The following is a 21,483-nucleotide window of genomic DNA, read 5'->3' on the forward strand; positions in this document are numbered from 1 at the left end:
GAGGCCCGCGGCCCCGAGGGGCTGCTGCGGCGATCCGGGTCGGGCTACGAGGGCAGCACCAGCTGGAAGGCGGCCTTGGAGGGTAAGCGCGGAGCGGCCTCCCTCTCCCGGCCCAGGGACCCCTGCCCAGGCCCGACCCGGGACCCGGAGGCGGTCAGAGTCACCTTGGCCGCTGTCCCGGAGGGGAGCGCTGGGAGCGCGGCGCCGGGACGCGGTGGAGTCATTCATTTCAGGGCGGCCAGACGCCGCTTCATGGGGTGGGGTGGGAGGGAACCGGGGGCCACCGCGAGTCACAGCCTCGATCCCGCCGCTGCTGCTGCGACTCCCAGTCTGACCTTGGAGCGCGCTTCACGCTCTGAACCTTCGTCTCCTCACGCATGAAGGGGACAGCCACTGCCTGACACCCACCTGAGTTGAGGGTGGCGGAATCTGTGGCCGTGAACATGTTTCAAGTAAAGTAAGAAAGCTGGAGACCCCAGAGGTGGTGCACGCCCCTGTGAGAGCCGCGGGGACCCCGTGTTGGTGGGGCATGTGGGGAGGGCAGGGCAGGGGTGGAGAATCCACGAGAGGCTCTTCCTTGCAAGGTCAGGGGTCACACCTACTCCTCCATCAGACTGCCTCAGGGAGGGACCCCTGGCCTGCCGCGGGGGCAGGAACCCAAGTGGAGAATTGATTTCAAGTTCATGAGCTCTTTTAGGAAACTGTTGTTAGCTACCGCCAGCGGCGTGTGGTGTGGGAGATGCTGGAGTTGGTGAGAGGGTGGCTGGCCCTTTGGGTGTTTCTCAGGGTGCTCCTGACACCTTGAATCCAGGGACAAGGAGGACCTGAGCAGCATTAACTAGGGAAACCCGGAGCCTGGATCGCTCATCCTTATGGAGGCAGTGTCAGAAAAGGAGGGCTTCCTGGAGTAGGTGACCTCTTAGCGGGCGTGGAGACAGAGAGGAAGGTGTTCCAGACCCAGAGCACGATGTATTCCGGGCCAGGTGGTCAAAGCTAGTCTGCCCTGTGTGGGAACTGAGCCCTGGAGTACTGGGATGGGGCAGGGTGGAGAGAGACGGGTCTGAAGGACCCAGACGGTGAAGGGCCAGCCAGGTCTTGCCCAGGAGCTTGGACTTTGCTCTGAAGGGGCTACTGAGGGGTGGAGACAGTGGGTTTGCCTTTGGAAGGCTGGTGGTGGCCCAGAGGGGTGGGACTGAGGCTCGAGGTCAGGGAGGGGGTGGGGCAGTGCACCAGGAGGGACATAACCAGCACCTGGGCCAAGACAGGTCATGGGGGCTGCTGAGGATGGTGAGGTGGGGATGGTAATACCAGCCTTCTGCACAAAGGCTGTGGGCCAGGGGACATGCACTGTCCGAGGAAGGGCTGTGCAGACTCTGAAGCTGGACCCCCAGACAGTGGCAGGGACAGAGGAGGCAAAGATGTTGCGTCACGGAGGAGAAGAGCTGTAGCAGAGCTGTGGGTTGTGAAGAGTTGTGTGGAATGGATGGAGGTGGTGGGACAGCTCCCTGTGACGCTGTCTCCGGCTTTACTGTTGGAGTGGCCGTGTGTTCCCACGCTTCCCTCCTGCCAAAGCTATTTCTTGAAGTTGTTCCCTCCTCTTGCCTGTGTTTCTTCATTCATTTGTTCGTCAGCATTGCTGAAGGGTCTGCCCTAACCTTAACCGAAGCCCCCATGGTAGGGCTGCTTCTGGGCTGCTGTGGCTCTTCAATGCCTCCTGCTTGCTGTTCCTGTCCACCTCCTGCCCTGACTTCTACCCCCTTGGGCTTCCTCCTCTCCACTGTGGCTGGGCTGCCCACCTGCCAGTCAGGCTGCAGAAGAGACCACACACCAAGCTGGAAGGTCACCCAGAGGCTGCCTGGGACCCTGAGTCAAGCCCACTCCCATGCTTAGCATCTTCCTGTGGTCCAGCCTTGCTTCACCATGGCCTCCTGCCTTGCCTTGCTCTCTGACTCATGCCACCTGCAGTCCCCTCTTCTTCCTTTCCCTGGACTCCCCAGGAGCAGTCTCGCTCCTGATGGCCTGTGGTCCTTGGGTGCTCAGCGTCTCAGGCCTACTTTCTTTTCCTGCAGGAGTTTTAGGATCTGGAGTCTGAGTCTGACCAGGGGCCTCCCCTCGGCCAGTTCTCTGAAGGTCTCCTTGGGTACCCCCAAGCTCCTTTCTTCTGAGAGGAGCCTGGAAAAGGAGCCTGAGAGGAGACAGAGGGAAAGGTGTCCCAGACCCAGAGCACGATGTGTTCCGGGCCAGGTGGCCAGAGCTAGTCTGTCCCATGTGGGAACTAAGCCCTGGTGTACTGGGGGTGGGGCAGGGTGGAGAGAGATAGGTCTGGAGGACCCAGATGGAAGGACGGGTCCTCTTCTGGAGGGCCCGGAAGAGAGGAGCTCGAGGAGCAGAGCTGGTCCTCTCCAGGGTGCTGCTGCAATGGCCCAGTGCTGGGTTTTGCACTGGTCTCCATCATGCATTTATTCTTTCTGCAACATCCAGGTACCAATCCGGGCCCTGGGCACATTTGTGTTCTCTCAGAGGTTCCAACACAGGGCCTGAGACAGTGTGGGGAGGTGCAGGAAGCAGAGCATCTGGTAAAGCTGGGTCAGAGGCTTCCATTGCCACAAGCTGGTGGGCTTTCCAACTTCTAGGAGCATTTGTTTCCTCATCTGCTAAGTCAGGTCATGATTTCTACCTCTCAGTAGACAGAGGCCCTGTAGTGTGGGCTGTGTGTACAGTGACTCCTCTTCCCAACTGCCTGGACTTGGCCTCCTGCAGCTCTGCCGGGGAGCCCATGCCCAACTGCAACACTTTGACTTCTGGTCAGCCTCCCTTGATTCTGCTTCCCACCCCAAACCTGAGTCCAGAGTTCACGTAATGAAACACTGTCAATGGGAGGAGGGATCTGTCCCTTTGGGGACCCAGGGTTATACTGCCTCTGCTTAGCCAAGCACCTGTCTTGAGAGAAATGGGACATTTCCTGACTTGACCAAGCTGAACCCTCCAAGAAGTCTCTGCTCCTTTATCGCCAGGTTTCCAGTGCACATCAAGCACCTGCTACATGCTGGAGCCGTCCTAGGGCTTTCATAGTCATCATCCCCGTCCTCACCTCTCCCTCTTGCAAGGGGCTGGTGAGTGTTCTGTTTCATAGACGAGGGAGCCGAGACTGAGAGCTTGAGTGTCTTGCCCAAGGACATCTCAAAGCCCTGTTGTGAAAGCTCTGACCCCTTCCTGCATGGCCAAGGACATCAGCCTTGGTGAGGCTAGCTGGGGATCATCAAATTCCCACACACAGCCTCTCCTCCCCCTGCTCCCCAGACAACCCTGCCACCTCCAGCATTGACGTTTTTTCCCTCCTTATGGGTTAAATGAGTCAGAGAGCTTCTTAAATCAGAAAGCTGGGATTACAGCCCAGGTCTTTTAAGACTTTTCTGAGATGCATAACTAGCTTTATAAACAGGAAGTCAAACAGAAGTTGCCTTAGTCAAGTATTTTCTCTCACTGTAGGTATGAACCTTTCCTTCCAGCCTGGGGTGTAAGGCTAGAAAAGGTGACCCGGAGAGCCCGCCTGGGTTCTGGGAACAAGAGAGGTGATTCGAGATGGGGATATTTCTGGCACTGAGAATGGCAGTGGGCCGGAGTGGCCTGGGGGTACGGGAGAGGGGACAGAGTGAGCCTGCGTGCCTCAGCCTATAGATTTTTCAGTGCTCACCGATTCTGAATTTTTAATGTTGAAAGTTTCTTGATTAGGCAAAAACCCACAACTTCCTGATCAAAACCACACACATGCTTTTAGCCTCTTAAAATTTTAAAAATTACCAAACTTCACATTTGGTAGTTTTTAAGTCAAGATTATGCTTGCCAGGCTGTGTCCCCGATGACTTAGAGACAGCAGCATGGGCCTTTTTGGGGATATGAGTGTGAGGATGATGGGAGCTTTGTCTGGGCCTGGGAGTCAGGTTTTTTCAGTTGTTCTTTCTCATATTAGGCGAAATAACACACATTTAGAAACCTAAATAAACTGCACCCTTAAACGCCATCTAATATGGGCCATGGCATAGTGGGGAACAAGAAATGAGTTAGACATTTGTTAGAGGTTGAATTGTGTCCCCATCAAAAAAGAGATGTTGGAGTCTTAACCTCTGGTACCTCTGAATGTGACTACATATGGAAATACAGTCTGGCAGATTATTTGTAATAAAGATGAGGTCAGATTGGAGTAGGGTGGGCCCTAATCCCGTGTGAACTGGAATTCTTATAGGAAGATGGTCTCATGAAGACAAGGGCACTGTATTAGTCCGTTCTCACACTGCTAATAAAGACATACCCAAGACTGGGTAACTTATAAAGGAAAGAGGTTTAATGGACTTATAGTTCCACATGGCTGGGGAGGCCTCACAGTCATGAAGGAAGGTGAAGGAGGAGCAAAGACATGTCTTACATGGTAGCAGGCAAGAGAGTGTGTGCAGAGGAACTGCCCTTTATAAAACCATCAGATCTTGTGAGACTTATTCACTATCACAAGAACAGCATGATTTTGGAAAAACCTGCCCCCATGATTCCATTACCTCCCACCCAGACCCTCCCATGACACGTGGGAACTATGGGAACTACAATTCAAGATGAGATCTGGGTGGGCACATAGTCGAACCACATAAGACACACCGAGAGAATACCATGTGATGATAAAGGCAGAGATTGGAGTGATGTGGCTGCAAGCCAAGGAGTGCCAAAGTCTGTCAGCAACCACTGGACACTAGGAAGAGGCAAGGAAGGAGTCCCTGCAGAGTATGGTCCAGTGCAACATCTAGAGAAATTATCGCTGAGACATAATGAAGAGGCACCTCGGGTCTGGCAGTGTTGAAGATACATGTACCGATCCCTCTTCCCTGTGTGGTCTTTCCTACAAACTCAGTTGAATTTAAGGTTGACCAAAGATGTTGTCATTTGGTGTGACTAAATTTCTCTCATAGTTTTTGAGTCCCAGTGGGTGCTCTGTAACATGCAAGGCAATGACCCAGCCCTATTTCAGGGAATCTGAAGGTGAGTAAAGCACAGTCCTTACCCCAAAGGAGCCTAGGGTCATCATCACACTGATGGCCCACATAATCGCCACAAGTTGACTGAGTAGAGTTTATTACACCAGGCACTGTGCTAAGCACTGTACACTGAATTCCTATAACACTCTAAGAGACAGATAGATATTATCATTACCTCATTTTCAAGATGAGGAAAATGAACTACAATAGTGGCTAAGAAACTTTACCATCCGTACACATCTAGAAAGTGGCAGAGCTGGGATTTGAACCCAGGAAAAGTGATGTCAGATGGTATGCTCTTATCTTCAGTGCACAAAGGATTGCAGCATCAATGATAGAGAAGAGGCTAATAGAAGGGAGAAGAAGGATGCACTCAGCATGCTCACCACAGGCAGCCATCCTGTAGCTCCAGGGAACTGTGATGAAGCTGCCACCAAGGACAGCAGAGCAGGAACAGAGAGAGCCCAGTCCAGTGCAGGCTGAAGCCTCTGCTCTTACCATGTCTGAAGCTACCCACCCAGGACTCCCCGTCACTTGCCAACATAGACCTTGCCCATAGGAAAGACTAGAAATGTTTGTTGGACTTGCAGGTCAAGATGGCAGACTGAACACATGCATTTTTTCTTTTTCCCTTCAGAAGCCCGCTAATACAACAGTAAAGGGGCCAGGTGCGGTGGCTCATGCCTATAATCCCAGCACTTTGGGAGGCTAAGGTGGGTGGATCACCTGAGGTCAGGAGTTTGAGATCAATCTGGCCAACATGGAGAAACCCCAACTCTATTAAAAATGCAACAGGTTAGCTGGGCATGGTGGCATGCCCCTACAATCTCAGCTACTCAGGATGCTGAGGCAGGAGAATCACTTGAGCCCGGGAGGCGGAAGTTGCAGTGAGCAAAAAAAACCCAAAATTAGTCGGGCATGGTGTCACATGCCTGTAATCCCAGCTACTCGGGAGGCTGAGGCAGGAGAATTGCTTGAACCTGGGAGGCGGAGATTGCAGTGAGCTGGGATTGTGCCACTGCACTCCACCCTGGGTGACAGAGCGAGACTCCATCTCAAAAAAAAAAAAAAAAAAACCAAACCAAACAGCAAAGGGATTTTTAAAAGGCCATAAGGACAAGAATAAGAGAGAAAATAGCAACAAAATAGAGAGCTAGGGAGCAAGTGGATAAATGGTAACTGACTTCACCCCACCTGAGAAAGTCCAGAGAGCACAGGGGCCACCTGAGCCTCATGGGAGGACTCCTAAGGCTCGGGGGTTGGTGGCAGTGCTTGAAGATGGGGCTGAGAACAGGAGGACTGGTTGAAAATTTCTTTAAGGAGGATTTAGATTCCCATTCTGTACAGATTCTCCCCAGCCCTGGCAGGAACCTGGGGTGAAATCTCTCAAGAGGGCTTCAGCTGGGCACAGTGGGTCATGCCTGTAATCCCAGCACTTTGGGAGGCCGAGGCAGGCAGATCACCTGAGGTCAGGAGTTTGAGACCAGCCTGACCAACATGGTGAAACCCTGTCTCTACTAAAATTACAATAATTAGCTGGGCATGGTGGTGGGCGCCTGTAATCCCAGCTACTTGGGAGGCTGAGGTGGGAGAATTGCTTGAACCCAGGAGGAGGAGGTTGCAGTGAGCCGAGATCACACCACTGCACTCCAGCCTGGGTGACAGAGTGAGACTCTATCTCAAAAAAAAAAACAAAAAAGAAAGAAAGAAAGAAAAGGAAAGATAGCACCACCCTGACAGCAAACAACTAAGCCAACATTTACATATTGAATGCTGAGGACAACGTCCCAGCCTCTTCCCTCAGCTAGCCCCGTATTCTCTAGGGGGGAAAACAGAAAAGCCTCCTCCATGGACTCTCATCCATCCAAGAGGAAAAACATAATGTCCCCCACAGCTAGTAAGCCCCCATCTCATGGGCTTGGAGGCTCCAACAAAGTCATTAGTCTTTCTGCCTTAATCATGAACAGATAACTGTGGTCCCCAGACCGCTGAGGAAAGTCTCTAACATGGAAACTCAAGACCAAAACAGAGGTTATACAGGGGGAAATAATCTTTCTGCTCATTTTCCCCACCCCTCCAAAAAACCTGTCAGTCATATCTTCAGAGAGAAGAGATAAGAGAAAGTATTGCATCATTAAAAGAAGAATAGGATTCTTTAAGAGGGGGTATTCATAGAACAGCAGCAACAAAACCAAGCAAACCTTGGAAATTAAAAATATAGTCACAGAAATTAAGAACTCAGTAGAAGGGTAGGATGATAACATTGAGAAAATGTTCCAGGAAATAGAGCAAAAAGGCAAAGAGATAGCAAGCAAGAGGGGAAAATAAGATGAGAAATTTGGAGGACCAATCTAGGAGATCCAACATTTGAAGACTATGCCTTCCAGAAGAAAACAAAACATGAGAGAGAGGAAATCATCAATAATATAATTAAAGAAAATTTCCTGGCTGGGCACAGTGGCTCATGCCTGTAATCCCAGCACTTCGGGAGGCCGAGGCGGGTGGATCACCTGAGGTCAGGAGTTCAAGACCAACCTGGCCAACATGGTGAAACCCCGTCTCTACTAAAAATACAAAAAATTAGCCAGGTGTGGTGGCAGGCACCTGTAATCCCAGCTACCTGGGAGGCTGAGGCAAGAAAATTGCTTGAACCCAGGAGGTGGAAGTTGCAGTGAGCTGAGATCATGCCATTGCACTCCAGCCTGGGCAACAGAGCGAGACTCTGTCTCAAAAAAAAAAAAAAAAGAAAGAAAGAAAAAAGAAAGAAAATTTCCTGGAACTGAAAAATATCACTTTCCAAATTGAAAGGGCCTACTAGAGTAGATGAAACAGACCAAACCAAGGCATGGCACGCAATGATGAAATTTTAGAACATTGTGCAATGAAGACCCTAAAAGCATCTAGAAAGAAAATAATTAAGCAGTTGAGAAGGATCATGGGCGAGAATGGACCTAGACTTTTTGAAAGCAACACCGGAGCTAGAAGACAATTAAGTGATACCTTCAAAATTCTGAAGGAAAATTATTCTCGATCTATAATGCTTAGGCCTCTGGGTTCACAGTTCCACGAGCAACATTCACCAGTGCACCATGGAACACAATGAGAATCTTTGCTCCTGGGGTTTGTGCAGTGCAGTGCTTTGGCTCTACCCTTCCTCAGGCAGCCATTGGATGATGTGCTTCACCAAGATGAGGGAGCAAACCAAGGAAGGGGAAGGAGTCAACATAGGAGAGAGGCAGATAAATCCTCAGACTGCCGGTGTGGGGAGACCCTGGATGGCAGCTGGGCTTAGAAAGCAACTGGTCAGATTCGAGCAGGTCAGAAAGTTCCAAGGGACATTTCTTCAAGATGGTCGTTATGGCCTGCATGTTGGTTTCCTCCCCAGATTTATAGGTTGAATCACTAACCTCCAACGCGATGATATTGAGGTGGGTAATTGAGCGGTAATTAGATTTAGATGAGGTCATGAGGGAGAGCTCCCATGATGGAATTACTACCCTTATAAGAAGAGGAAGAGACACCAGAACTTCCTCTCTCCACTATGTGAGGACACAGTAAAAAAGCGACTGTCAGCAAGCCGGGAAGTGGGCCCCCACCAGAACCTGACCATGCTGGCACCCTGATCCAGCCTCTGGAACTATCAGGAGAAATAAATGTCTGTTGTTTAAGCCACCCAGTCTATGACAGTTTGTTGTAGCAGACTGAACTAAGACCAAAGTGAAAGAGAAATTCCGATTTTGTCTCATCATGAAAGAGGAGTTTTGGCGTTGAAATATGATACGCATACAGAAACTGAGCAAAGGGAAAAGAAGACCAGGATTAACAGGGAAACAAGAAGTTCTATGGACATGATCATAGCACACGGCATGGCTTTGCTGAGAGTACTGTTTACACTGACCTAAGAATATAACACCAAAGTATCAAGCTAATACAAACTATGATATTGAGAGGGCAGGGAGTGAGTGGTCAGGGTAGAGTGGTAATGTAGAGAATTAAGTCTGCATCACTGTAATGGGAAGTCAATAAATTATATCTAAAACAGAAAAAAATCTAGAAGTATTTACATACACATGACATTTAGAAATTTGGAGCTAATACCAAAAGAGTCAGCTAAAAGAGTTGAAAACGGTTGGCTTTGGGGAAGGAGCAATGTTATTGCTACTATTACTATTTTTTGGAGACAGAGTCTTGCTTTGTCACTCAGACTGGAGTACACCGATGTGATCTTGGCTCACTGCAACCTCCGTCTCCTGAGTTCAATCGATTCTCCTGCCTCAGCCTATCGAGTAGCTGGGATTACAGGCACACACCACCACACCCGGCTAATTTCTGTAATTTTTGTAGAGACAAGGTTTCACCATGTTGGCCAGGCTGGTTTCGAACTCCTGACTTCAAGTGATCTGCCTGCCTCAGCCTCCCAAAGTGTTGGGATTACAGGCGCGATCCACTGCGCTCTGCACTATTATTTTTTAAATGAAGCCTATTAGAATTTCTTGATTCCTTAAATCTGCTTTTCAGACTATCCTTGGTGAAGGAAACAAATTGCTTTCCAAAATCCTTTGTAAAATACAATACAAATGAATAACGAGCAACAAGCACTTGGATAGCGGGTAATGCTGAATTGCTACAGATTCTTCCTCTCAATTTCGGCACTTTTATCATGATGGACAAGTAACAGTTTATGGACAAACACTGAACTGCAGAGACACTGTTTTCATCTATGATTTATGTATAACATTGACTAAAAAAACACTTTCAAAATGGGTGCACAACAATGTAACTGCACTTAACTATGCACTTAATGGTTAAGATGGTAAAAAAAAAAAAAAAAAAAAAAATCCAAACAAAGTTGTAAAGGGCATTCACACCTGCTAGGAGGGCCTTAATCAAAACAATGCAAACCAACAAGTGTTGGTGAGGATGTGGAGAAACTGGAACCCTCGTCTATTGCTAGTGAGAATGTAAAGTTATGCAACCAGTGATGGAGTTAGTGGTTCCTCAGAAAGAACTACTACTGGGAGTGGAGGTGGTGTCGGCAGCGGCTGTAATGAAGAGAGTTTGGCGCGATGTCTCACACCATTTTGCTGGTACAGACTACCAAGAGGCCAGAAGGCAGAACTTATGCTGACTACGAATCTGTGAATGAATGCATGGAAGGCGTTTGTGAAATGTATGAAGACATGTGAAAAGAATGAATCCCAACAGTCCCTCTATCACATATGACATCAGTCAGTTGTTTGATTTCATCAATGATCTGGCAGACCTCAGCTGCCTGGTTTACCGAGCTGATACCCAGACATACCAGCCTTATAAAAAAAGACTGGATTAAAGAGAAGACCTACATGCTTCTTCATCGGCGGGCTCAACAGGCTGAGAAATAACTGTGTTGGAAGCATTAGGGGATGGGGTGGGCTTGGAACACGGGTGTGTACAGCATGCTGTAGTGGAAGTTTTGTATCATAGTAATCCTGTTTTTCCACTTTGTTATACTCTAGCCAAGATTGACTGTATTAGATGAAATGTGAGGATCTTGTTCAACCAGAAACCCTGTTACCCCCTCTTTTTTCCTTTTCTTTCTTTTTTTTTTACTCAAACATTTTTATGATGATTTAGATGGAAGTTGTTCTTTGTCAGTTAATGTTGGTTCCAGTCCTTCAGTCTCCAACTGGGTTCCAGTCCATTCAGCTGGAGTGCATAACATTCACTGTAGTAACCCTTCTTCAAGTTGAGTGGGGGAGGGTGGAAACACAGTTTAGCCATGTCCTCAAGATAAAGTTTTGGTAAAAATAAATAAGTGTTCTTTAATAAAAAAACAAAACAAATAAAACTACCATGTGATCCAGCAACTCCACTCCTAAGCATATACCCAAAAGAATTGAAAGCAAGGACTTGAACAGATACTCAAACACCATGTTCTTAGCTGCATTATTCACAATAGCCAAAAGGTGGAAACAGCCCAAATGTCTACCAACAGACGAATGGATAAACACAACGTGGTCTTGCTATACAATGGAACATTATTCAGCCTTAAGATGGAATGAAGTTCTGACGTATGTGACAACATGGATGAGCCTTGAAAACATGCTGTGAAAGGAACCAGACACAAAAGGACAAATACTGGATGTTTCCTCTTATATGAGCTTCCTAGAGTGGTCCAATTCATAGAGACAGAAAGGAGAAGGGTGGTTGCCAGGGGTTGGGGAGAGGAAGGGATGGGAGTTGTTTAAGGGGACAGAACTTCTGTCTGGGATGATGACAAAGTTTGTAAACAGACAGTGATGATGGTTGCACGACATTGTGAATGTACTTAATGCCACTAACCGTACACTAAAAAATGGTTAAAATTGCAAATTTTATGTTATATATTTTCATCACAACTTAAAAAAACTCTTAAAATACCCTAGGTTTAAAGTCTAAAAGGTTTCTCTCATTAAATATAAAATGAGAATATTAAATGATAACAAAATAAAATAAATAAATGAAAATAACAAAGGGAGAACCCAGAGGATCAGGAAGAGGACGGATGGTGTAGAGGTGGGCGAGTTTTAGAAAGTATCTATGGAGGAGGTGGAGGAGGAGACTTCGGGAGCAAAGATTCAGTAGCAGGGCTGTGAGGGCTGAATGGGTTATTTTGAGGAACCCATGTGGCTGAAACCTGCGACCGCATAGAGAAGAGCAGGAGATTCAAGGTGGAAAGCTCTGACCATCACTGAAGATTTTGTGAGCAGTGGGTAGCCCGGCAGGGAGGGTTTTAAGCTGGGGAGTCACAGAATCAGAACTGCGCTCTACAGCAGTGGGTCGCAAACTCCAGCCTGCATCAGAATCACCTGGAGGGCTTGTTTAAACACAGCTTGTTGGCTGGGTGTTGTGGCTCACACCTATAATCCCAGCACTTTGGGAGGCTGAGGCAGGCAGATCATTTGAGGTCAGGAGTTCGAGACCAGCCTGGCCAACACGGTGAAACCCCGTCTCAAAACAACAACAACAAAACACAGTTTGCTGGGCTCCACCTCCCCCTGTTTCTCATTAGCAGGATATGGGGCTGGTGGTGGGATGGCAGTGGGACAGGCGGTGGGATGTTGAACCCCTCTCTCTTCTCCTAGACACCACCACACGTCTCCTGCTGGGTGCCATCGCGGTCCTTCTGTTCGCCATCTTGGTGGTGATGAGCATCTTGGGTGAGCATGCATGTCAGAGCATTTATGCAATTCAATTTGCACACTCCTTGTTAAAAGCACATCTAATTAGTTAAAGAAAGATTCTAGACATTCCAAGAATCCTGTGGGGGACTAAGTAAGTAGAAAATACATAGTGTCAGTTGTTGAGATTTTAGCTTACAATAATATATTCACACACAGACTATACATGTCCCCTTTATTAAGCCATGCAAGTAGAGTGGAGATGTTACTTAGGTATTATTTTTTAAGTGCTGTGAGAACTCAGAACAAACTTGGGGTAGGTTAGGAAGACAGTGCTTGGAGGAGATGGTTTGGGAATAAGGATCATATTCAGTCAGGCACAGTGGCTCACGCCTGTAATCCCAGCACTTTGGGAAGCTGAAGTGGGTGGATCACCTGAGGTCAGGAGTTTGAGACCAGCCTGGCCAACATGGTGAAACCTCGTCTCTACTAAAAGTACAAAAATTAGCTAGCTGTGGTGGTGGGTGCCTGTAATCCCAGCTAGTCGGGAGGCTGAGGCAGGAGAATTGCTGGAACCTGGGAGGCAGAGGTTGCAGTGAACTGAGATCACACCACTGTACTCTACCCTGGGCGACAGAGAGAGACTCCGTCTCAAAAAAAACAAAACAAAACAAACAACAACAACAAAAAAAAACACCACACATCACATTCAGTCAGCAAACATTTATTGAGTGCTGCTGTGTGCTAAGCTCTGGGCTAAGTGCTAGGGTTAAAAAGAAGACGAATATGACACTGTCTCCTGTGTCCACAGGTAAGTGCAGTAATAGAGGTATTACTGCCCAGTGGCTTCCCAGAAGGAAAACACATGTACACTGAACCCTGAAGAATGAATAGGAGCTTCCCAGAGATTAGGAGGTAGAGAGTGCTAGGGAGGAAAAAGCTTTTCCTCTGCCCTCTTAAGTTCAGTGTCTAGGGGCCTGTAAATTAAACTATCAAAGATAAATTAGCAGGAGAAAAGGTACCCGATGTTTCTTAATATTTATGTTCATGGGAGTTCACAGATAATAAGTGAAACTCAAAGAAGAATTTAGACTCAGGGGCTTTCATACCTTTTTAACAAAGGAAAGAGGGCTTGGGTTTCAAGGGCTGGTAAATTAAGGGAAGTGACTAGGAAACACACGGAGGAACAACAGGAGATAAAGGCTATTTTAATAAGGTTTGCTTATACAAACTAATCTTGGTGTTGATTCCTTGGCATGTTTGGTGATGAGTCACTCTTCCCTCCCTGGTTTAGGGTGGGCAGTGGGGGTATGGGAGGGTATGGGGTGAGGGATGGGGAGTAGGGCAGCTCCCTCCCCAAAGGGAAATTTATGCCCTACCTTCTGGCAGATGAGAGGGTAGAGAACTCTTCTTGTTGATTCTGAATTGCCTTCAGCTTAAAATGATCCATATGTCAAAGTGGCATATTTTAGGGTGGCATATTCTGGACCCTATCAAGGGAATAGAACATTCTAAGTGGGAGAGGCCTGAGAAACGTAGAGTGTGTGTGGAACTGACCGGGTTGGATAAATGAAAAAGGTAGAAACTGCAACTAAGAACGTGTGAGGCTATATGAACAGGGAATCTGATTACTTTTAAGAGATTCAAATACAAGTGTATTGTAGGTTCTGAAGGGTTTCCAAAAATGATATTAGTGCCTCTGTGTTTGATCTTTGAGAAATGCCATAAGACCAGAGGTGGAATCCATAAAATGGGGGGAAAGTCCACCAAGATTATCAATTCCTACCAAACCCTCCCCTATAGGGCTTGTATGACAAGGACAGGGGTTCTGAGTGTTTAGAAATGGATATGGCAGCCGGGTGCAGTGGCTCAAGCCTGTAATCCCAGCACTTTGGGAGGCCAAGGTGGGTGGATCACTTGAGGTCAGGAGTTTGAGACCAGCCTGGCCAACATGGTGAAACCCTGTCTCTACAAAAAATACAAAATTTAGCTGGGCATGATTGTGTGCACCTGTAGTTCCAGCTGCTCGGGAGGCTGAGGAAGAAGAATCGCTTGAACCCGGGAGGCAGAGGTTGCAGTGAGCTGAGATTGTGCCACTGCACTCCATCCTGAGCGGCAGAAGAGACTCTGTCTTAAACAAACAAACAAACAAAAAAGGGTAACCACTGGGTCTAGCTTAAATTCACCTAGAGTAATTCCTACAAATTAAATCACTTTTCTTTTATCCTCTTACATCTGTTTTCTTTTATCCTCTTACTAGGTTGGGAGGCCAGAGAATGTGTAGACATAGCTAATATGATTTCAATAAAGCACAACAGTGTCTTAGGAGATCCTTGCGGAAAAGCAGTTGAGATGTGAGATGCAGCCACACCATGGTTAGTACTCCCAGGTGGACTTGCATCTCATTGAACAGATATATATGCCCAGGGGGTGTCGATGAATGAATTGGTGTCTGTGTGGCTGGAGATCCCTAGGGTCTTGAGTACCAGAGGCCTGTTCTTGGCTCTGTCCTGGTCTACATTTTAATCAATCACTTGTATGAAAACAAACAAAAAGGATGCTTATGGAATTTGCAGCTGACACAATCCAAAAACACAATCCCACATGACAGATGGGTGAAAGAAATCAAGATTAAAATGTATCTTGAAAAACTCAAATGATGAGCCAGAGTGAATGAGATAAATGTGGAAGAAATAAATATAAGGTTCTGCATTTGGATTTAAGAAGTTATTTTCATATGTTCTGACACTGGGGGAGACCTGGCTTAGAATCAGATCATATGAAAACAATCTAAGATTGTGGATTAATTCCATTTGGCAAGGAGGCCCTTTGAAAAGCTCCGGGCTACCTTCCCAGAAAAGTCCATGTATGCACATACCCACCGATCTGTTCATGGAAGCAGTCTGCAGACTGGAGATCCCGTGACAACTGGAAGACAGCATGGTGGTCACTGTTGCTGCTGGTAGAGCCACATCTGATGTGTCCCGGTCTGTCCTGGTGGCAGCGATTCGGTGGTAACCTGGGGACATTGCAGTGAACAGGCAGGATGGAGAGCAACCCTTGCCAGGAATCTTGGGAGAGATGGCATCTGTTTCAACCTGGATGAGGGAGGCTGGTGTGCTTCTTTGAGTAGGGGGTAGAAGACAGAACGGGTGTCTCTAGGTCACTCCAGAGACCAGATCGTAGACCAGCAGGTCTCGGTCACCGGGGGACAGGTTGGGACTCAACATTTAAGAACTTTCCATGCACACTAACAGCAAGGGGGTTAAGAAAATAAAAAATGAAAAGAACTTCCCAGCAGTTCAGTGGTGGAATGGCAGCCTCGGTAGCTAATGTGGGCATGGTTAATGATAGCAGGCCGTCTGTCCTGCTGTTGGTACCTGGCCTAGCTGGAAAGAGAGGACACATAGCTGCCAGGTCTCTTCCCAGTCTGAGTTTCTGGCGTTCCATGCCTCTGGGAGTTTGGAGACAGAGGAGATCCTAACCCAGTGGCTGCACCGCTGTCATGTCCCCTTGCGGTGACGTCACTGTCCCCTTTCTCATTCATTTAGTGGCCACCCTTTTACCTCCAGGCACCAGGAGAGGTGCTCACTGGAGAGGACAGCCACACCTGCAGTGTCCCTGGAGGATGCCAAAGCTGAGGCAGGGGAGGGAGCCACAGAAAGCAGAGTGGGACTATGGCCGGGGAGTGGGGCGGGCAGGGCCAAGCCGGTCTCTTCCCTGCAGCTTCCAAGGGCTGCATCAAGTGCGAAGCGCCCTGCCCAGAGGACTGGCTGCTCTACGGAAGGAAGTGTTACTTCTTTTCTGAGGAACCCAGAGACTGGAACACAGGCAGGCAGTACTGTCACACCCACGAGGCAGTGCTGGCTGTGATTCAGAGCCAGAAGGAGCTGGTGAGTGTGCCGAGGTGAAGGGGGGCGGGGGAAGGGACCTTCAGGGCCCCCAACCTTGACTCTAGGGGACAGTCACACCCTAAAGGATGCAGTGTTCCCTGTGACACGTCTCCAAAGCCACCCCCTGCTGCATAACCACTGGGGGTGCAGGAAGACCTCACGGTCTGAGCAGGTCAATGAGTGGCTCCAGTTTCCACTTCCATTGCCAAGGCCACCTATTTCAATGCAAGGCCCACTGGTTGAGGTCACTTAGTATTATAAACCATAAGAATTACCAATTATAAAGCTGGTGATGTGGTATACACCTCTAGTACCAGCTACTCGGGAGGCTGAGGCGGGAGGATTACTTGAGCCCAGGAGTTGGAAGCTAGTCTGGGCAACACAGTAAGACCCTAGCTCTACAAAAAGTAAAAGGAAAATTAGCTGGGCATGGTGGAGCGTGCCTGTAGTCCCAGCTACTTAGGAGGCTGAGGCAGGAGGATCACTTGAACCCAGGAGTTCAAGGCCAGCCTGGGTAACATAGCAAGACTTTGTCTCTCTTTTCCTTTTTTTTTTTTTTTGAGGCAGTCTCACTTTGTCGCCCAGGCTGGAGTACAGTGGTGCAATCTCGGCTCACTGCAGCCTCTGCCTCCTGGGTTCAAGCGATTCTCATGCCTCATCCTCCTGAGTCCCTGGGACTGCAGCCGCGCGCCACCACGCCTAGCTACTTTTTGTATTTTTAGTAGAGACAGGGTTTCACTGTGTTGGCCAGGCTGGGCTTGAACTCCTGGCCTCAAGTGATCCACCTGCCTAGGCCTCCCAAAGTGCTGGGATTACAGGTGTGAGCTACTGTGCCCAGCCACAAGACTTGTTTCTTAAGAAAAAAAGAATTGGCCAGGTGCAGTGGCTCATGCCTATAATCTCAGCACTTTGGGAGGCCGAGGTGGGCAGATCACGAGGTCAGGAGATCGAGACCATCCTGGCTAACACTGTGAAACTCTGTCTCTACTAAAAATACAAAAAAAAAAAAAAAAAGAAAAACATTAGCTGGAAGTGGTGGCAGGCGCCTGTAGTCCCGGCTACTTGGAGGCTGAGGCAGGAGAATGGCGTGAACCCGGGAGGCGGAGGTTGCCGTGAGCCGAGATCGCGCCACTGCACTCCAGCCTGGGCGACAGAGCGAGACTTTGTCTCAAAAAAAAAAAAAAAAAAAAAAAAAAAGGAAAAAAGAATTACAAATTATAAATGCATTGTGAAATGTAAAAACACATTGTCATTTTCTAAAGATCCAAATCAGGATATGGTCTCTCATTTAACATCCAAAACAGTTTTAGCAACAGAAACGTGAAAGAAACACAATTAATGGAGTCTATTGGCCGTTTTGGATTTTGAGGTTAACAGTGGTGTTAACCAAAATAGAAGATAATCTAAAAATCACTTCTGTTTCCCTTTGATACACAGTATGATATCCCCAGTCTGCAGGGAAAGTCCCAGAAATTTGCAGGTAGGACAACCAACCTGAGCATTGAGATTTGTCCCAGATCCTCCATCCAGTGGGCAATCCTCAAGCTTCCTGCAAATCCGGAATGCTGGCCTGCTGAGCTAGGAGGGCAAGCCCTGTACGGCCTTCCTGGCCAGTGGGCTTGCACACAGAGCCAGGGTCCCTTTCAAGCTGTCGGAGGCAATTGCTGTGAGGTCAGGAGCAGCTCAGAGCCGAACTCTGGCAGTGTGACTGCAGAGGACCCTGTAAGCCTAGCTCCTCACTTTCGGGATGCAGCGAGACAGTAGTCACTCTCCTGGCGTCTGTACCTCCCGAGAGCCAGTATCTTCCAAGCTGAGGTTTGTCTTGGGATGTGACAGCAGTCAGGAGACCGCATCTGACCCTGAGGTGTCCCTCTTTCCTCGGTGCAGGAATTTATGTTCAAGTTCACGCGGAGGGAGCCCTGGATTGGACTACGCAGAGTTGGGGACGAATTCCACTGGGTCAACGGGGACCCGTTTGATCCAGACACGTGAGCTGAGGCTTCATCTTCTGGCCACCGAGCTTAGTCTGAGAAAGGCCTGACTCACCCCCTGGACACAGCTCCCGAAGAGAGAAGCCCTTGGTTTTGTGCTAGCTAGAGATACTAGTCTCGGGGTCCCGCAGCGTGCGCCAGAGACCCAGTCATGAAAATGCCTGTACTTCTCCCTCTCTCACAAAAGTCCAGCCTGGCTTGGTGGCTCTGCCCTGTGAAGCCATCGGAGCTTCCCAGTGTCTGGCCCAGGGTCTCTCCACCCTTGAGTCCCCATCTATGCAGCCTGGTGCTCCTCAGCTCCACTCTGGCACAACCACATCCCATTCAGCCCCAGCGGGACAGCGAGCGGGAGGGAGGGCCCTGGATGGCCTCACCCCATTGGCCAGAACTTAGTCACATGGCCACACCTGGCCGCAAGGGAGGATGGGAGATGCGCCTCCGTCCTGGGCAGCCACTTGGCACCTAAGCAACGTAGCTGTGGAAGAAAGGGGATCTGAAGGCAGGCACCCGGAAGTGTTCTAGGCTACATTTTCCAGGCAAACGCATCTCTTGATGGAGGGGGCACTGCTGAGGTGGTGGCGTGTGCCGTGGTGGTTTTGTAAGACTCACGTGGTGTGGAAATGAGTGTGTGATGCAGGGTCTGGTGTGTGGTGTGGGGGTGATGGTCGTGGGTGGAGTGGGTGGCAGATGTGTGGCTGTGGCAGTACAGTGGGGACTGTGTGGGGCGTGGGGAAAGGAGTGGTCTAGGTCTAGAGAAATGCAGGGAAGTGCATACAGGGGAGTGGGACCCTCAGAACAGACCCTGTGGCTAGAGGAATGGGCTCTGAGGTGCCAGCGGGAGGGCATGGGGTGGGGTGGGGAACACAGCTCCCAACCCGATGATGATGACACGTGAGCGTCCCCAAGGCAGGGGCTAAAGCAGAAGGGCGTCCGAGACCCTCCGATCCTCCTGGTTGCCAGAGGTGGCCATCAGCTGCGCTCCCACCTGAGGGTGGCTTAGGCAGTCACGCCCGGGGCGTTCATGATGCTTCCCCTCCTCCTCCTTACTCAAGCACTCTTCATTTTTGCCCCTTACTCTGACCTCAGTGCCCCTTCTGTTTCTCACCCCCTTTCCTGTCCGCCTCTCAGGTCTGCTCTCAGAGTGGCTGAACAGGTCTTGCACTTTCCACTCCTCTCCCTGCCTTTCTGGAAGCTTCTTGCTCTCAGAGCCCTGCAGGTTGGGGTCTGTGGCGTCCTGACCACCTGGCAACCAAGGGGCCTTTGGCCACATTTCTCACACACCGCAGAGGTTCTTTCCCTTGCACTCCTTCTTGGGGTCCTTCCAATGCCCTCTGTTGTGAGGGTCTACCTCCAACCTTGGCAGGGGTCGGAGGTATGGGTGAAGAACTAAGGTTAAGAAGAAACCTCTGAGGCTGGAAAGGGGTGATTTTAGGTAGGGGGGAATCTTCCCACCGCACACATCTGTGTGTGACGTCAATGAGTTCCTGGGCAACACAGCCTCAGTTAGCCCATATTGGGGTTATTGCCGCCTGCCCCTAACCTGTGAGGGGTAGCTGACTTCAGCCAGCTCTGCGGAGCCCCTCCTGTGTGCTCAACTCTGCGCATTGCAGGGGGCCAAGATGAGAGGACACAGAGCTCGCTGCTCAGGAGCTGGCTGCTTTGGGGACCTGTGTGGACAGACAGGTAGAGGCCCCAGGGGGCTGTGGGAGCCCCACAGAGCAGGCAGGGGACTGTGGCGAGGTCGGGTGGGCACAGTGGCCCTGAACGGGGTGTCATGGAGCCTGGGACCTGTGAGCCAACTCTGCAAGGACATGGAGAATGGGGAAGTGTGTGTGTCCAGGAGGTATCTGAGTGGCGTGCCGGGGTGGCTGAAGCTACGGTGCACAGAGTAGGAAGACAATGGGATGCCAAGCTAGAACAGTCTGTCAGCACAAATGTCCTAGAAGGCAGCTCCAGTGATGAAGTGAGGGAGGGATAGGCCTCAGGGCCTCCATGGCCTCCCCTGCCACTGGGTTTTGGGCTGAATGTCCCAAATCATAAACGCCTGATCTTCTCTCCTGGCCACAGGTTCAACATCGCGGGTCCAGGGGAGTGCGTCTTCGTGGAGCCCACCAGGCTGGTGTCGACGGAGTGTCTGATGACCCGGCCCTGGGTGTGCAGCAAGATGGCCTATACGTGAGGTGGGTCGGGCCAGAGGTGGCCCCTCCCCCCAGGCCTGTGGGAGGTGTCTGCCGGAGACCTGCCTCCAGCGGAGCCGCCTGCCCTCTGCAAGACGAAGCAGTGGGGTGGGTGGCCTCTGCCCCAGGCCCCTCTCCCAGGCCCTGGCACTCTGAGTCCCTGGTTCCTGGCCTCCTTTGTCTCCAGGCAGGTCATGTGGCTCAGCAGTTAAATCCCATATGCTAAGTAGTGTAGGCATCTGTCCACCTACGCACACACACACATGCATACGCACACGCACGCACAGACACTGTCCCCTCTGAAGCTCAGTGTCCACCCTGAGCCACCCCACAGATCTCTCTCTGGCCCCCTAGAAGCCCTCTCCTCACGGCAGCCCTGGTGCTCTGGGGAAGGAGGGGCATTGACAGGTGGTTTGACTGTTCACTCAGTAGCCCCGCTCCCCCAGTGGTTTCTCTCATGGCTGCCAGCGGAGGCAGGCTAGGAAAGCTTCCCCCTTACCTAGGCCAGGCCAGCCCTGGGCCCCAGAGGTCCCCTGCGTCCCCCTTCTTTGCCTTGCCTAGGCTCTCAGGCAGGGCCCCTGCTCTGTCCGTGGTGCTGTTGTATTGGTCACTAACGGAATAAAGAGTTAATAACTCGTGTCCAGAGAAGTCTGCTGCCATTTGTTCCAGAGTCAGAGCTTGGGGAGGGATAGCGAGGGGCACATCTCTGGGTGCCAGTCTGTGGGGACCACCACAAAATTCACCTGTTCTAGTGCAGCAGATAGCGGTGCGTGAGGATGAAAAAATGCACCTTCTGGCCTCAGGGCATCATTTCATGTTGCTAAGCCTTTAAGGTATTCTTAGGTGGCCATTCCAGCTCCTTCATTGCTAGTCACCTCAAGATGACAAATGTTTATTCACACCTACCACAAGCCAGACACCACACCAGGCATGGGGGATCTATGGCCTTATCCCCTAAGAAGCACACAAAGAGCAGAGGAAACAGCTCAGAAAGTGCTAGAACATTCTGGAACACAGTCAAGGGATGGTTTATTCTGCATTGGGGCCGGATGGAATGAAGTGAACGGGAAGATTAGGTGGTGTTCACACTGAGCTGGAAAAGAGTTTGTGAAGGTCTTATGGCCTCTTCCTATCCCCCTTGATCTGCTTGGGGAGGAAGTGGTGGGGGCATGGGGTTGGCAGGCAGTGCCCTCGGGCCTGTAGGGGCTCCACACTCTCCACCCCACACACCTGAGGCTCCAGCACCAAGCTGCAGTGGATCC

General features: G+C 49.9%; 1 protein-coding gene and 1 pseudogene across 1 annotated transcript in view; both read left to right on the forward strand.

Moving 5' to 3' along the window:
* Window positions 1–20,857, forward strand: part of CLEC2L (C-type lectin domain family 2 member L) — a 23,736-nt gene extending 2,879 nt beyond the window's left edge. Inside the window, exons 3-7 of the mRNA XM_026456353.2 lie at window positions 4–82; window positions 12,125–12,199; window positions 15,887–16,053; window positions 17,941–18,041; window positions 20,112–20,857. Coding sequence (XP_026312138.2) covers window positions 4–82; window positions 12,125–12,199; window positions 15,887–16,053; window positions 17,941–18,041; window positions 20,112–20,223 — 534 coding nt within the window. The 3' untranslated portion in view covers window positions 20,224–20,857. The remainder of the gene's footprint in view (window positions 1–3; window positions 83–12,124; window positions 12,200–15,886; window positions 16,054–17,940; window positions 18,042–20,111) is intronic.
* LOC111521440 lies at window positions 9,888–10,402 on the forward strand (annotated as a pseudogene).
* Window positions 20,858–21,483: the final 626 nt, after the last annotated feature.

The sequence above is a fragment of the Piliocolobus tephrosceles genome, chromosome 8 (assembly GCF_002776525.5).
Source record: "Piliocolobus tephrosceles isolate RC106 chromosome 8, ASM277652v3, whole genome shotgun sequence".
Taxonomy (NCBI): domain Eukaryota; kingdom Metazoa; phylum Chordata; class Mammalia; order Primates; family Cercopithecidae; genus Piliocolobus; species Piliocolobus tephrosceles.